Genomic DNA, 14,382 nt, shown 5'->3' on the forward strand with positions numbered 1-14,382 from the left:
CTGGAAAGCTGGCTAAGGTCTATGAAGAGGAATGAGCCAAACTTCCAGTTATTTCAGCTAGTGTGATACTCAAAACATTTGACCCAGTCATACAGTTTAAGAAACAATTCTATTAGTAGTAAGTAACTATTTATAAACATCTAAATCTAAAAAACAAAACAAAACAATGAAATAATCTCAGAAAAAACTTTAATTATGGTGGCCTCAATTTGTAATCCTGATTGAGTTAATTTGAAGTCAAAAAAGAGGAAAATCTGTTGTCTGCATGCAGTTAATGCAAATATCTTGTTTAAACTCTAGGTGCTACTGCTTACTTATGTTTTGCCCTTTAACAGCTTATATTAGAATTTATACACAGCACAGAGGTGTCTATCACCTGATGCTACCTCTTTGCAAAACAGTATTTATACCTTAAGTCATAAGCAGTCATTTATTAGTACCACAGCTTTTTTCTTTGCCTACAAACCGGTAACCTTTTTCACTATGGTAACGAGGAACTTTTCACTTAAAAACCAAAGACAAAAAACATATGTGCTTTTAAATTATGGCCTCGTGCATTTCCAGCTTGTGCCTGACTTGTCTGCCTCTGGTAATCCATTTGTTCCCTTAAAGGTTATAGTTATCAACGTGGATCTGGCAAAAAGCTTGCGTGTAAAAATAAAGTGCTGCAGTGGGAGTCCACCTTTTCCAACCCTTTCAGCACCAAGCCATTGACTCCTGCCACACAATTCCCTGCACTAAATGCCACTTACGCTATTACAAGTTTTCAGCTGCGTACAGCTCTGACCTGATGGGGCTGAGGACAAAGGGAGTGCACCGACAGGGACACTTATGAAATGCCAGCAGAGAATAACCACCACCAATTGAATGCAAGGCTGTTTCATGACTGCTAAAGTTTTGAGTTTGACAGGGACTGCTGCGATCACCTACTGTCCTGTGGAAAGACGATGGTCGACGTGTTTGCAAAAATCCTTTCAAGATGTGCTTCATCACACGCTTTCTTCCAGACCCCTGGTCATCCAGCTGTGGCAAGCGTTGCGATTCGCCGAGTGACATCAGCACACTCATAACTTTTAGGCAACCTTGACATAATTGTGCCATAAATGTAACTGACAGGTTGGAAGGCTCTTCCTGACTTGTATTCAATCATAACTATATCACTGTCTACATGGAGGACACAACCTGCAGTTCAGCTGAAAGGCAGGCCTTTGAAAATTCTGCAATGACACAAAATGTACAAAGTGCTATTTACAAAGTAAATAGCAATGATGTCTAATATTAAAAGGAATATTTTGACTTCCAATAATATTCTAAATAATTTTTTTTCTTAGTTCAAAGACAAAAAATCATTGAGTATTTAAAATTAAGCTCACCTGAGGAGTAGAAACAGATAAAGTTAATAAAAACAATTTTCTAAAGTTACGGTAAAGCTTTGCATATTTTTAAGTACAGATAATAATCACTGCTATATTCATATGCAGTCTGGGCATAAAGTGAGTGGCTCTAACTGAACCTGAGAGAAATTGTAGCTCAAGAATTCAGGTGCCTGTGCAGAACTCACACTTTTGTTTTTACACTTAACAAGCAACCACTGATCATTGAGAAGTGTAAAAAGAACACAAGGTTTTACAAGTGTACAAAATGTACAAAAGTATAACATCCACTAAAGGCTGGAGAATTGGAGAAAGCAAGTGTCATTAATGTCTAGAATGTTCAAACCAAAAAAGCTGAGTTGATGAAGAAAGAGAACTTTCTCGGCCATAATTAACATGAAACAAGCTACGACACAAATAATCGAGTCATATCAAAACAGAGGCAAATTATGCTAGTGTTAGTCTAGCAGTTTTACACTGCCTGAAAAAGTTGTGAGCTTTAAAACATAAAAATTGGATGGGACAAAATATATGTCACTGTCAAGGTAAACAGATTGAAAATGAAGTGTCCGGATCACATTCTTTGAGGTGAGTCGGATAAAATAACATTACCAATGCTGACAATGCAATACTGATAAAATAAATGTAGCCTTTCTTACAGCATGCATTTCGAATTGATTTTATTAACATTATTGATCAGGACATCCTGATTGAAAACAGTTGTTTGGTTTAAGATATTTGAAAAATTGTCATTTATTTGAATTCTCAAATATAACATTGACATCTTACTTTATCACTCAGCCCTAACAAGATAGTAAAATTAGAAGATTTTATTTCTTCAATAATTTGCCCTTTTTTGAATTGGAAGGGACCTCAAACCATCTTTCTTTACTATATGCACAATCTGGAATGGACCTTGGCCTAGCATGGCTTCCAAGCATTTTGTTTAGTCCCACTTGTGTTTATTTACATGAAATATAACTGGGAATTCTCATACTACTGCAGCACCCAGGCAGTCTTTGAAATGCAAAAACATCCGACTACTCATATTCATCGCTATAGTGAGTGAATGCTTGTGTGAACATTTCAAACACAATTATGGTGTTAATTAGTGAGGCTTGCAGATGTTGACAGGTTTATTTTGTTCCCATTATGCAAAGCAAAAGGTGCTTTTTTTTTAGTCATTATCTCATCAGCTGAAGCCAGAGAAAAAAAAAGAAAAAAAAAATGATATAAAGCAAGACTTACATGTTCTATAAGTTCCCTAATCATGCCATTCCACTGTCCCTTGTCATCCTGTGAGCCGTATTTTCCATCAGGCACCAGGCGGATCTCATACGTGAAGCCCAGGATTTTGGCAAGCTCTTTCAGCAAGTCGATGCAGAATCCTTCAAAACGGTCGTTCCCAACCAGTGCCTTGTCAGACTTCTTAAGCATGACATATGGCTCCTCCTGCACGGACCCAAAAGATCAAATGAGAAGCAATGGTGAGGTCAGCTTTTTCAATTTGTTTCAGCACATGCACCTAATTGAAGAAAAGCGATCTGAGCTGACGAGTCGCTGTAGCACTTAACAGATAGTGACAGCAGATTCAAGTTCAGTGTGCAGCTACAGAGACTTAAAATATGAAAGGAGATTGAAGTTTTTCACATACAGAAACATGAAATAACCAAATTCTAAGCTCCAATAGGCCTATACAAACTAAACATATTGATGGATATTAACTTATTTAGCTGGTGGATACATCGTAGCCAGACTGTGACAAAGTCCCTTAACCTAGAAACAAAAGTTTATATCTGCTTTAAAACTATGAGGAAAATCAGCTTTCAGCTATGAGTTAAATCAGTGGTGACAAGTGTAAAAAAGATCGAGGGCTATGTACAACAATGAGCAAAATACTGGAAAACATGCAAACTTAAATTCTGTGTAAAAAAGACTCATTATGGCAAATGGCATTTAACAAATAAAATAGGAACATTTAACCAAAGGGGGTTGTCCGTTTTTTACAATGTACAAGAAAGACACATTCAGGGAAAAACAGGCAGATGATGTCGTTAAGCTAATAAGTAGTTTGCAGACTAGCTGTTTGAGCACAAACCCCAACCAGTCACTGGCATAAAATCAGTGACTGGTACAAGTAATTCTCGTATAAAGACCAGAATGGCAAATAGGTATTATTTGCATGAGAAATAAATATAATTGGAGCTACACAATTCAGTGATTAGTTTTTCAATATTCAATATCAAAATAACTAAACATTATATATGAAAGTAACAGAGACAGCGTTATTAGTATAAAGAAGCAACATTTTCTGTTCAGTTACCCAACAGTCTTTAGAGGCCTGCGATAATCCACCCAACTCATCAAACTTTGACTGTCTGATTACAGATGGAAAGCAAAAGTGAAAAGGAACATGAATACGATGGTACCTTCATAAATTGTCAACATCCTCCAAATGACGGCAACGGCACTGTTGCCCGCAGAGACAATGACTAAATCTGAATTGCTCATAAATGATTTCCTTTTTATGCAAAAGTAAACTACAATTTATTACACGCAACTGTCATTGTATAATTTACTAACTGAGCTCAGAAGCAGAGTAATTCATTCTCTTGTGAAGGTGACCCCATGCCATTGTGTTTTGTCAGTGGGAGAGAGAGGTACAAAAGAAAAAAGGGGGAGACACAAAGGAGAAAACTGGTGACCATAGCACTTGAGGAATGGCCATCAGGAAATTATCAATTATTGGAGAATCAAGAGTTAGGGATATACTAGGGGGCACCCAACCCATATTTGTTAATATTTATTACACCCAAAGCAAATAACTTGACATACTCAAAAATCAGAAACCAGTTGAACTATTGATGTAAAATAAAATGGAATCATCACAAAAGGTCTTTGCTTTTAGTTAGCTGTGCTTGATTTTTTGCAGTTTTTTTTATTATATTTTGTTAAATTAAATGTATTAAATTTTATGTTTTTAAAAAAATGTGTTACTTTTTTAATACATTATCACCATTTCAAGATTGCGGGTCAAGAAATGCTTCACATTAATAGGTTAATAAATAAAACTCCCATAAATGATCTCTGCAAAGAAGATATTACTTTTTTGTCTGAGAAATTGTCCATCTAAAATGGGCCTATTTGCTTCTGCATTTAAATGCAGAAATATTCTTCATGAATCTAGTACAGAAATTGAACAAATAAAATATCAGCAAAAAATGAAGAAGGGTACACAGGTTCCCAAATTTTCCCCACTGAGTGCTAACAAAATTTCTCTGACTGTTCCTGTTTAAATCTATTTGGATATTATACACACAAAACTTCCTCTTATATAAACAACGTGACATGAATACTTGATGACAATGCATTTAAATAGCAAAATGCTTGGCCAAAAACTTCGCTTAAGTTGTCCAATTAACTTGATCAAAAAGTTTGCATGTTAAACGAGAAGGCCATTACCATCTGTTTCTAGCCTTCCCGTTTATGCAATTCCCCAAGGTTTGGACTCAAATCAAAGTCTTTATACCAGCTCAACCCTTCCAGTCGCAGCATGAGCGTGCACAACAAAAAGAGGAGGAAGGCAGGCTTGCAAATAGACATTACAGGCAATGGAGTGCAAACAATTATTGTAAGAGGAAAAACACATTAAGTGCCCTAATCTCTACTGCAAAGTTATCAGTATAAAGCTGTCAGATGTCTTGCTCATGCATCACTGAGAATCAGTGTGATGCAATTTCATTACACTACGAGGGGAGATTGATATTAAAATATAAGCTCTTCTTAACAGTTTGAAAGTTTTATGTTCCTAAACTAATGATTCCCGAAGAAACTGCAAATGAAGAAGGCTTGTCAGATCCAAAAAATATATATTTAAGAAAATAGAAAGAAAATAAAAGCTACTTAACACCACGATGGCATAAAATCAGTGACTGGTACTGTATCGCACTGTATCGCGGTTCAACATTAGACCACTTAAATCCTTGTTCATTTTCTCCATTCTGAGACAGAATTAATATAGATGGCACCTGATAGGCAATAATTATTCCTTACCACAATCCTGCTTGTCATAATTATAGCTTTGTGGCTCAATACAGGCATAATAACAGTGTTTATCATTGTAACTTTAAGGGGTGTGCAGGGGAAGGTCTGTGCCATCACCTCTGTAATAGCTCCTCCACAGACACCAACCGGAGGTGACAGAGCTAAGGACAAACAACGCCAAGTAAATGGCAATGTGGGTCTAAAAGAGGCATTTTCTAGGTCTTTTTGTCTGAACGTGTAATTAATGCTCGTTCATAGTCTCACTTGCTCCATTTGTGCTGCTTTCTTCCTGATCTCCACTTCCAAAGCTTAAATGTCCAGTGAGCCAAGTTGTTACAACACACAATTCGGCAAAAATATTATCCTATGAAGTTAGTAAACAGCATAATAGAAACAGTAAAAGCATTCCCTGGTTAAGACTCAAACCATTTAGACATCTAGAAGAGGTGATGACAATTTGCTAAAGTTCAAACAGAGCATCAGAATGACGTAGAAAAAAGATTTAAGTGAAGTTGAATGAGAAATGGACATTTGCTCCAGTCAACGTGGTTTACTAGGATTTTCACAAACAACCATCTGTCAGGTTTACAGAGACTAAAATAAATGTAGATAATAAAGTGAACAAAGTGCATAACACCCTGCAGATGCCCTTTACATGGCCCTTAAATTAAAGAAGCTAAAGAATGATGAGTGGAGAAGCACATAAAATGGGTTTTCATGGCGTTGGAGCTCCATATAAACTTTACTTCATCAAGAGCAATGCAAATTGTAAGATGTAGACGTGTAAACACAACACTATGCACCAATCAACTCAGGAATGAGAAATCACTCTTCTCTGTCTGGTAATCAAACCGACGAGTCTTGGTTTGGAAGTCATCAGGAAAGTGGTATTGTTAGACTTTATTATACCAAGTGTACATTTTTTCAGGGTATGGGCTAGGTCCCTTCGTTCCAGTGACAGAAGTACACAAAGTAAAGTCCATAAACACATGGATGAATGAGTTTATTGTTTAAACCTAACAAAAAAACCATGGGGATGAATTAGAGCATAGATTGTCATCCAGGCTATCTTGTGTAATGTCATTGCCTGAGCTCAAGTGCTCCCTTAAAAGTGATCCTTCCAAAAGCATGTGGAAAGCTTTCCTAGAAGATTAAACATGTTATAGCCTATATATTGTAATGGAATATTAATCACTAAAGCTTGTGTGTTTGCAAAAGCGGTTGTTATTTTAATTGTGGCAATATAGTGTATTAAAAAATATTTTTGGAGTGGATTTTTTTTTAAAGAAAACTAAATATGTTAATAGCATTAAACCTGATTCCTAGGGATCAGCATCGTCGTAAGAAAAGTAGGAAGACATGGTGACGTCTTGTGACCTACCAGAATGGTTGTGATGACTAGAGAACGGTTAGACAGAGAATCAGTGATGTTCATCCCTTTTCGCTTCGGCACTTCCGTGATGTTAAGACCTCCTGACGCACTCCACTTCCCCACCTGTAGAAGATGAAAAGTGTGCAAGCTAAGTGTGCTGTGTCTGTTGACGAGCTATGACCTCCACAAACTCCTCCGCCAACTGTTTCCTGCATTAGTGCCAGGTTGAACACATCTCCAGCAGCATTAGATGATTGGCTGTGTCACCTTTTATAAGCAGGCTAAGGTGCTCTGCAAATTATGGGTAGTCAAGAATGTACACTGATAGAAAAAAAAAAAGATATTTGGTAAACCACACAATGATAAAATTCTTTGAATAGTGTTGTTATTTGCCTGAGGTGATCATGAAAATTCTATTGAACTGCTAAAAACAAACCATATTACCTCATATGTAATTATATTATTAGTGCTTTCAGTTTTAACAATATGTAACAATGAATGAAAAAAACAACTTAATGTTGAGTAGGACACTAACAAACACAATGCTTATTTTAAATCTTACAGCTAATTTGAAAAGAATACAGAAGGAGAAAAGTTGGAGCTTGGATTCCATTGTACGAGTAATTTTTCTCTGCAGTGTCAGTGAAATAAGCAAAGTGATTTGAACAAATAAAAAGATGTTACAAGTGTAAGAAGCCTTAAGGCAAATATCTCAGCACATTGTAGAAACACACTCTGGAACATATCATTAGCACAAATAGTCCTGTGGCTGTCTATAGCAATCTCTGTTTGCAACTCAAGCTTTCCACCAAGCCCTCCTCTGTTTCCTCTATTGCTACACTGAGCTTTTAATATTCACTGGGATTTGTGCTTGAGGTGAATCCATTTAAAGACGCTCACCATCCAACACACAGAGACACAAGCACACACAAAAGCATGAAAAATGCCTGTTAATGTCCTCCCTGGCTAATCCAGGGAGAGGCATATGCTCTAATTTGAAAACCACATTAGTTACAGCTTGTCTCACAAAACCGAAGAGGACTCCAGGAGAGAATTTAAAAATATCAGGATGCTCCCGCTTTGCAAAACTCCTTCTAATAGTATCCAATTACAATTAGTTCAATTCATTTAACATGATTAGCATGAATTAGTTGATTCAAAAGTTATTTTCTCATGCAAATACACAAAGAGCATTACACTTAATTCACCATCCTGGGCATGCTCTCATCTACCAAAAGTGACACTCAGAACCTGTTCATAAACTTAGGCTAATATTCAATTACAAGGGATTAGTTGGGGATAAAAAAAAGTCCACATCTTAACAGGCTCACCCAGTTAAAGCCGATTTTGTGGATATACAAGGAAGGGGAAAAAAAAATCTAGCAAACTGCAGCAGGTTGTGGATCAACGCTAACATGTCTGAATGAAGGATTTGTCAAAAGCACAATAATAATATGGCATCAAATAATTTTTGCAACGTTTCAGTTTAAATGGCTGTGCGCAGGACAAGGCGCCAGTGAAAAGGAGAAGAATTATTTCAAAGCTCTTTTCCGGAGGGTTACAAGCTGAAAAGTCTCTGCTATTATACTGTAGAGTCCTAAGCCTTTAGGGAGTTTTTGAAGAAGTCATAATGGGACTCATCCTTATTTTATTCATTCATACTGTACGAAAGCCACTTAGCAGATAATAGCTGTTGTAGTTGCCCTCCAGTATAATAAAATACATTCTACAATTTTGCCCTGGTAGATGTTGTTTTAATCTTTTTGTAAAATGTCCTTATTCATTTTAGTACCAAACATGAATTAGGTAATTTAAGCATTACCTAAAATTATCACTTAGACTTAGGCTATTAACACCCAATTGTGTAGCCAAACAATTTATTTTATTGTCTACTAACTTATGCTTATGTTTTAGCTCCCAATACTCCTCTTAATAAAAAAGTCAAATTACGCTTTAACATTAATATTTCAATATTAAAAAAAATATCTGTGATTAATACCGAAAGATGTGAAACAGAATCTAAAGAAAATGTTTTCTATAGCTGCAATCTCAAGACGAACATCTACATTTATCTTAATAAATATATCATCAATCAACTTCTAAAGACAGATTCAAATTGGAGTGCATACATACTTTATTGTTTCAAATAATGAAATATAATTTGCAAAGGATGTAGTAAAAGCAGATTGTATTCACTCACTGACTTTGCAGGTATATCCCCCATCCTGAGTAAGCATACGGCCTCAGTGGAAAGGAACAGCTTTCTTTTAACAGGAATAAATCTTCAGCAGATCCCAGTTTGGTGAAACAAACTCACCTTTTCAAGTCCATCCTCCTTTAGACTGACGATGTCCAAGTCAAAGTCTGTACGTAACCCAGTTGTCTTGTTGAAGGACAATCTTCCAGTCAAACCATCCCAGTGAGACTGAAACATAAAAATGTTGCATATTAGTATTAAGGAACATTTGAATTATATCAGCACAATAGCAGATTTATTTTTAATATGGAAGCTTGAGTGATCCATCCATTCATCTTTCTATCATCTGCCCTTCTTGCTACAATGTCATTAGGAGGTGGAATAACACAATATATTTGCTTGTTGCGTAAATTGCAAAAGCCTTGCCTAAATGTAAATCTTATACTATTGTTTTTGTTATTTAATTTATTTTGTATTCTTTATATTTAGCAAATACTTTGATAGCTCAAACACATAAAAAAAACACATGCCAAAAAAGTGCACTTTTTCTTCCTGCTGAAAATAAATTCACTCCCACATACACAGACCAAAAGCATAAACACAAACTATACAAGCTGCATTTCCTTTTTTTAATTACATTTTACATCTCAACGCCTCCGACACATTTTCCCTCCAGACTACGTAGTTAATTAACAACCATCTTCTTTTGCTTGATTCCACCCAAAGGAGAAAAACACGACTGCCCCCTATTATGATTCCTTGATACTGGCACCCTCCAGAAATGACTGCAGGTGCAGCCACAACAGTATGCTACTTACCTGATCCTCTCAAATGTAAGCCATCTGTAAACTTGTATGATACTAACAGCTGATGACATTGCCCCTGAATTAGCATTTTTATTTTTAAATGCTATACCAACTAAAGAATGTGTATAAATTAACGCTTCTGCATAGAAAAAGAGATTTCTAATTAGGCATTAATGTCACTCTCATCCTGTCAGTCTCTGATGTGTACACTGGATGTTTAACAGGTCTTCACACAATAAGGCAATCAATCACTGTGTGTCAATCTACTGCACTTTACTAATATTTAAAACCCGTTCTATGACAACCTCACAACGAGCTATCTGTCCAGCCTCTAGCTTGCAAGAACTTGTTGTGCAAAGATCGAATCTTCAAGGAGAAATCTGTGACACTCTATTTTTCAAAATCCTCCCATACCTCATTCCCTCTGGCCTATTGCCACCGAGGTGGGAGGCATGTTCAAACAGCTTTAATTCAGAAAATGACATATACTATGCCTCAGCCGTATCACATCCGGAGGGCCAATTCAACCTTCAGAACATGTCAGCCTCTGATCTTGAAGCAAGTGTAAATCAGCGGTGAGTTAATGTTTTATTACCAAACAGTAGATGTTTAGCATTTGTTTAACCTTTATCAGGATTTGCTACTCTTTTCCAACATAATTCCGAAAGAAAAATTGGCCAACAATACTTTGATGTTTACTTAGTCTAATTGGAACAAATAAACACCAGACATTGTTGTACAAGCATGTAAATGTTATGCAAATAATACATTTCTGGCTTATCTTTTGGCTGAAAGGATTGCCTCTACAGCTCTAACAGTTCTTTAAAGTAATCTTTCATTAAATAAGTAAAGACTGATTACTATGTGGAGGTTAATATATAAAAGACTTGATTCTGATTCACATATTGTGCTATTCCTACTTCATTTGCTACAATTATCTACTCAATCTGATTAACTTTATTCCATTGGAACGCTTTACAAATTACATATTGCCATTTTGTGCCAACCAACGCAGACTGTGGTCATTTCACCCAGACAGTGTTTTATAAGTGGGTGGTTTTGCTCCATCCATCCAATATCTATATCTACCCTGTCACTTTCTTGCCTTTTCTTTTTTGAAGTAAAATGTGGACTCTATCTTTAACAATACTCTCAATAATTTGTAGTTACTGTTTATTGCTATTGAGACTGATCTTTAGGAATCTGATGTTTTATTACCCTGGAAATAACAAGCAAAAATATATACAAATTTGTGTAGCTATTTGCTTGACTTTGCACTTGGAAGTACACATTTATAGGCTTTGTGAATCAACTGTATGTAAAATACAAGGTTATTTAATTAAATCAAAATCCTTGTAATCTCTTGTGCTATATACACATTCTAAGTCCTTAGATGTTGTTTAAGCAAAGAAAAAACCCTCATTACTGCAAGTCTGAACATAATATTTCATATCACCGAAAGTAAAATTAGTGTCTCTGTGAACTGACAAAGGTAGGCTGCTTTAGCACACAAATATAAAATATCAGCGTGCACGGTTGCAAATACTTCAAAGGCTGTAGTGAAGTGTACCAAAATCACAAATACCTTCTAAAATCCTAACGGGTTTCTTTTTATGTAATTTATATACCTCAGGAAAATCTTGAACATGTGTGCAAAGGGGCTGTTATCTTGAGAACAGAGGCTGGATGAAAAGCAGAAATGACTTGAATCATCCCACCTTAGGTATCTTTGCAGGTCAGACACAAATGATACTTTGCTTCATATTCACTGGAGTGAGCAGAGGATTTCGGCTACACCAATTTCAAGCAATGTATTGCTTGAACGTATGTGAAGTTATTGAGCCAGGGATACCATACAGAACTATCCGGCTTATCTCTGTCAAAGATATCAGCTGGTAAAAGGAAATTCTTGAAAAACTCACAAGCTGTGTCTGTTCAAAATATACACCTCACCTACGCTTTCTATCAAAGCTTCACATTAGAGCAAGGAAAAGATAAAAATGTTTTAGCATTGATTCTCCTTCTGTTTACCAATCTTCTAAACATCATATTTGTACTTTTTATTCTTCATTCTATTATTTAGGTAAAAGCAATGCAGTAACTAAGTTTGGATTCATGCAGTAGTACTTTTACACAAGTCAAAAGATGAACTACATAAACACTTATCTGCACAAGAGATGCAACAAAAATTCAAACGGTTCATTTTTCCCCAATCAAGGTTAGTACGAATCTGAGTAACAATGAACAAGGATACTTATCAGTGTAGATGCTGTTACTGAGTAAATGTCATTTGCTACTTTTGGTATTAGTAATGTATTTCCGGTAAGATACTATACATGGAGTAATTGTAAGAAGCTGGTTGAAAAGAAATTGTATTTTCTACAACCTGTTGAGATATATTTGCGCTTCATTCAGTCTATAAGAGAGTAAGACATTTACCAGTTAACAAAAAGTCTGAATTTAGTACAGCTACTCCAATCAGAGTAGCTGTACTCTGAATGGAGTACATTCAGAAAACTCCATGCATATTTTGACTATGCATGAGACTATGCATGGTCAAAATATCACAAATTTATGACCATGCATAGCAGTAGGGAGTTAACAAAATATTTTGAATACTGTTACAGATCTTAGAGAAAAACGCAGAGATCAAGATATCTAGAGAGATAATATGTCTGAATCACATCACAATAAAGGCTCAAGGGGAACCCTACAAGAAATAGCACATGCAATGCTGGCTGCAAATTCTGATAGCATGTGCAGCACAGACATCTTTCTGTCAACATTGGATGGGAAAGGTTGTCAGTAATTTTCTCTGACAAAATGAAGAATTGTTGTGGAAAATTACAAGAATTTTCAGTAACACTCTATTTGACGGGTTGTGAATAAGACTGTAATGACACCCTCATAAACATGAGTAAGTCTTCTTGAATATTTATGACTGTTGTCATAAAGTGTCATTCGGTAAATCATGGCACTTTTAATACAAAGTTGACATTATTCAAAATGTCTTCCTTATGATAACTTGACAATAACCAAGAAATCATGATCTGACATAAATTTGTTGAAAAAGTATTACTGATTAAACTTTAAAAATTATGTGGCTTTATGTTGTTAAAGCTAAAGTTTAATCAATAAATAAACAAAATTCCTACTATTTGTAAAATTTCTGAATATACAAAAGAAAAAAAAGACAAATGATTTTCTTATTTAAACTTCCAGATACAAACTGAAGCAACTCTGCACATCTGTAATTTGTCATTTTGTCTGAGGCACTGTCAGATGTTTATGTTGAATGTGATAAAAGGCAATTATACAACATGTGCCTCCAAAAGGTTATGGCATCTTTTATCCTGAAAAATAGGTTATGAGCACAGAGAAATGATGAAGCTGACAAAAAACTGCTTTGATGTGTGAGTCAAGCTTAGTTTCTCTTGGTAGCGGGTTTGACATATTTAGCTAAAGATCTAAATAAGACACAGTTACTAGGCTTCCACTTCTGTTCTCTGGTTAACCACTCAGTGTGTTTCAACATAAATAACAGAGTAAAACAGCAGCAGGCCAAAGGTGACCCATCACCTCTTTGATGAAACTCATGAAGCGGCCTCCGAATCTCCAGGGTTTATGTCGGTGGCACTGCAGTGAGTTCACAGTCATCTGTGGAGCGTGCTGATATGAGACGGACACAATGTGGACAGCATCATAGGTCAGAGCTGCATCTGTCTGGAATAAGGGGTGAACATTATTTCAGCTGGTGGCTATAGAAAATATTTTTTTACACTGACATAACACTGAAAATCCATTTCAACACAGACACTATTAGGGGTAGAAATTAACGCACACCACAAGCCAAATGCAGGGACATTTATCTGTCTGGTAAATTTGGCTAGGTTACAATTTAAACAGGAGAGTGGCATTTAATTGCTTCTACTGTTGGGTGTAGAAATGAATGAGAGCTGCTATTAGATTGCTGTTAATGCAGAAGAAGTGAATGGCAATTTTGTGTGACATTTGTGTCAAGAGGTGATTGGCAACCAATCAAAATTTGTGAATAATGTCAGCCTGTCAGGAAAAAAACAAACAACAAAATAATATATCTATCAGCAGGAGGTCACACATAGTTCCTTTGATTTGATCAGAAGTCACGATCTGTCCAGACTGATGGAATACAGATTTCACAAATGTAAATCAGGCTTACAAGCCACAAAAACAATCCCTATAAATCTTAAGAAAATAATGTACAACAAAATTAAATGTATATTTTAAAATCAAGCAGTAACATAACAAAATGCGGAAAAAGTGAAGTATTGTGAATGCCTTTTGGATACACTTCATATTCTAAGAATAAACACATTTCATGGTATCTGCTAATACAAGACAAACAACTTTCATGAAAAAGACAACAAAATGGCATTGTTAGTTATTCTTTTAGAAAGTATGATTGTGACTGTTTTCCCTGGAATGCCGTGTCTGAATTTGTTTTAAGTGACAGCAGTCAGTGGTACATACTGGACTTTAATAAGATTTCATGCCAAATTCTACTTCAGACTCTCAGAATAAATCACACATTAAGAATTAGTATTTTTAACT

At 35.8% G+C, this 14,382-nt stretch overlaps 1 protein-coding gene across 1 annotated transcript in view; it reads right to left on the reverse strand.

Annotated features, from left to right (window-relative positions):
- grik3 (glutamate ionotropic receptor kainate type subunit 3) overlaps nucleotides 1-14,382 on the reverse strand; it is a 117,580-nt gene that overhangs the window by 28,526 nt on the left and 74,672 nt on the right. The window contains exons 7-10 of the mRNA XM_023331239.1: nucleotides 13,372-13,515; nucleotides 9,107-9,214; nucleotides 6,799-6,912; nucleotides 2,622-2,825 (exon numbers count right to left, since the gene is read on the reverse strand). Coding sequence (XP_023187007.1) covers nucleotides 2,622-2,825; nucleotides 6,799-6,912; nucleotides 9,107-9,214; nucleotides 13,372-13,515 — 570 coding nt within the window. The remainder of the gene's footprint in view (nucleotides 1-2,621; nucleotides 2,826-6,798; nucleotides 6,913-9,106; nucleotides 9,215-13,371; nucleotides 13,516-14,382) is intronic.

The sequence above is a fragment of the Xiphophorus maculatus genome, chromosome 3 (genome assembly GCF_002775205.1).
Source record: "Xiphophorus maculatus strain JP 163 A chromosome 3, X_maculatus-5.0-male, whole genome shotgun sequence".
Taxonomy (NCBI): Eukaryota; Metazoa; Chordata; class Actinopteri; order Cyprinodontiformes; family Poeciliidae; genus Xiphophorus; species Xiphophorus maculatus.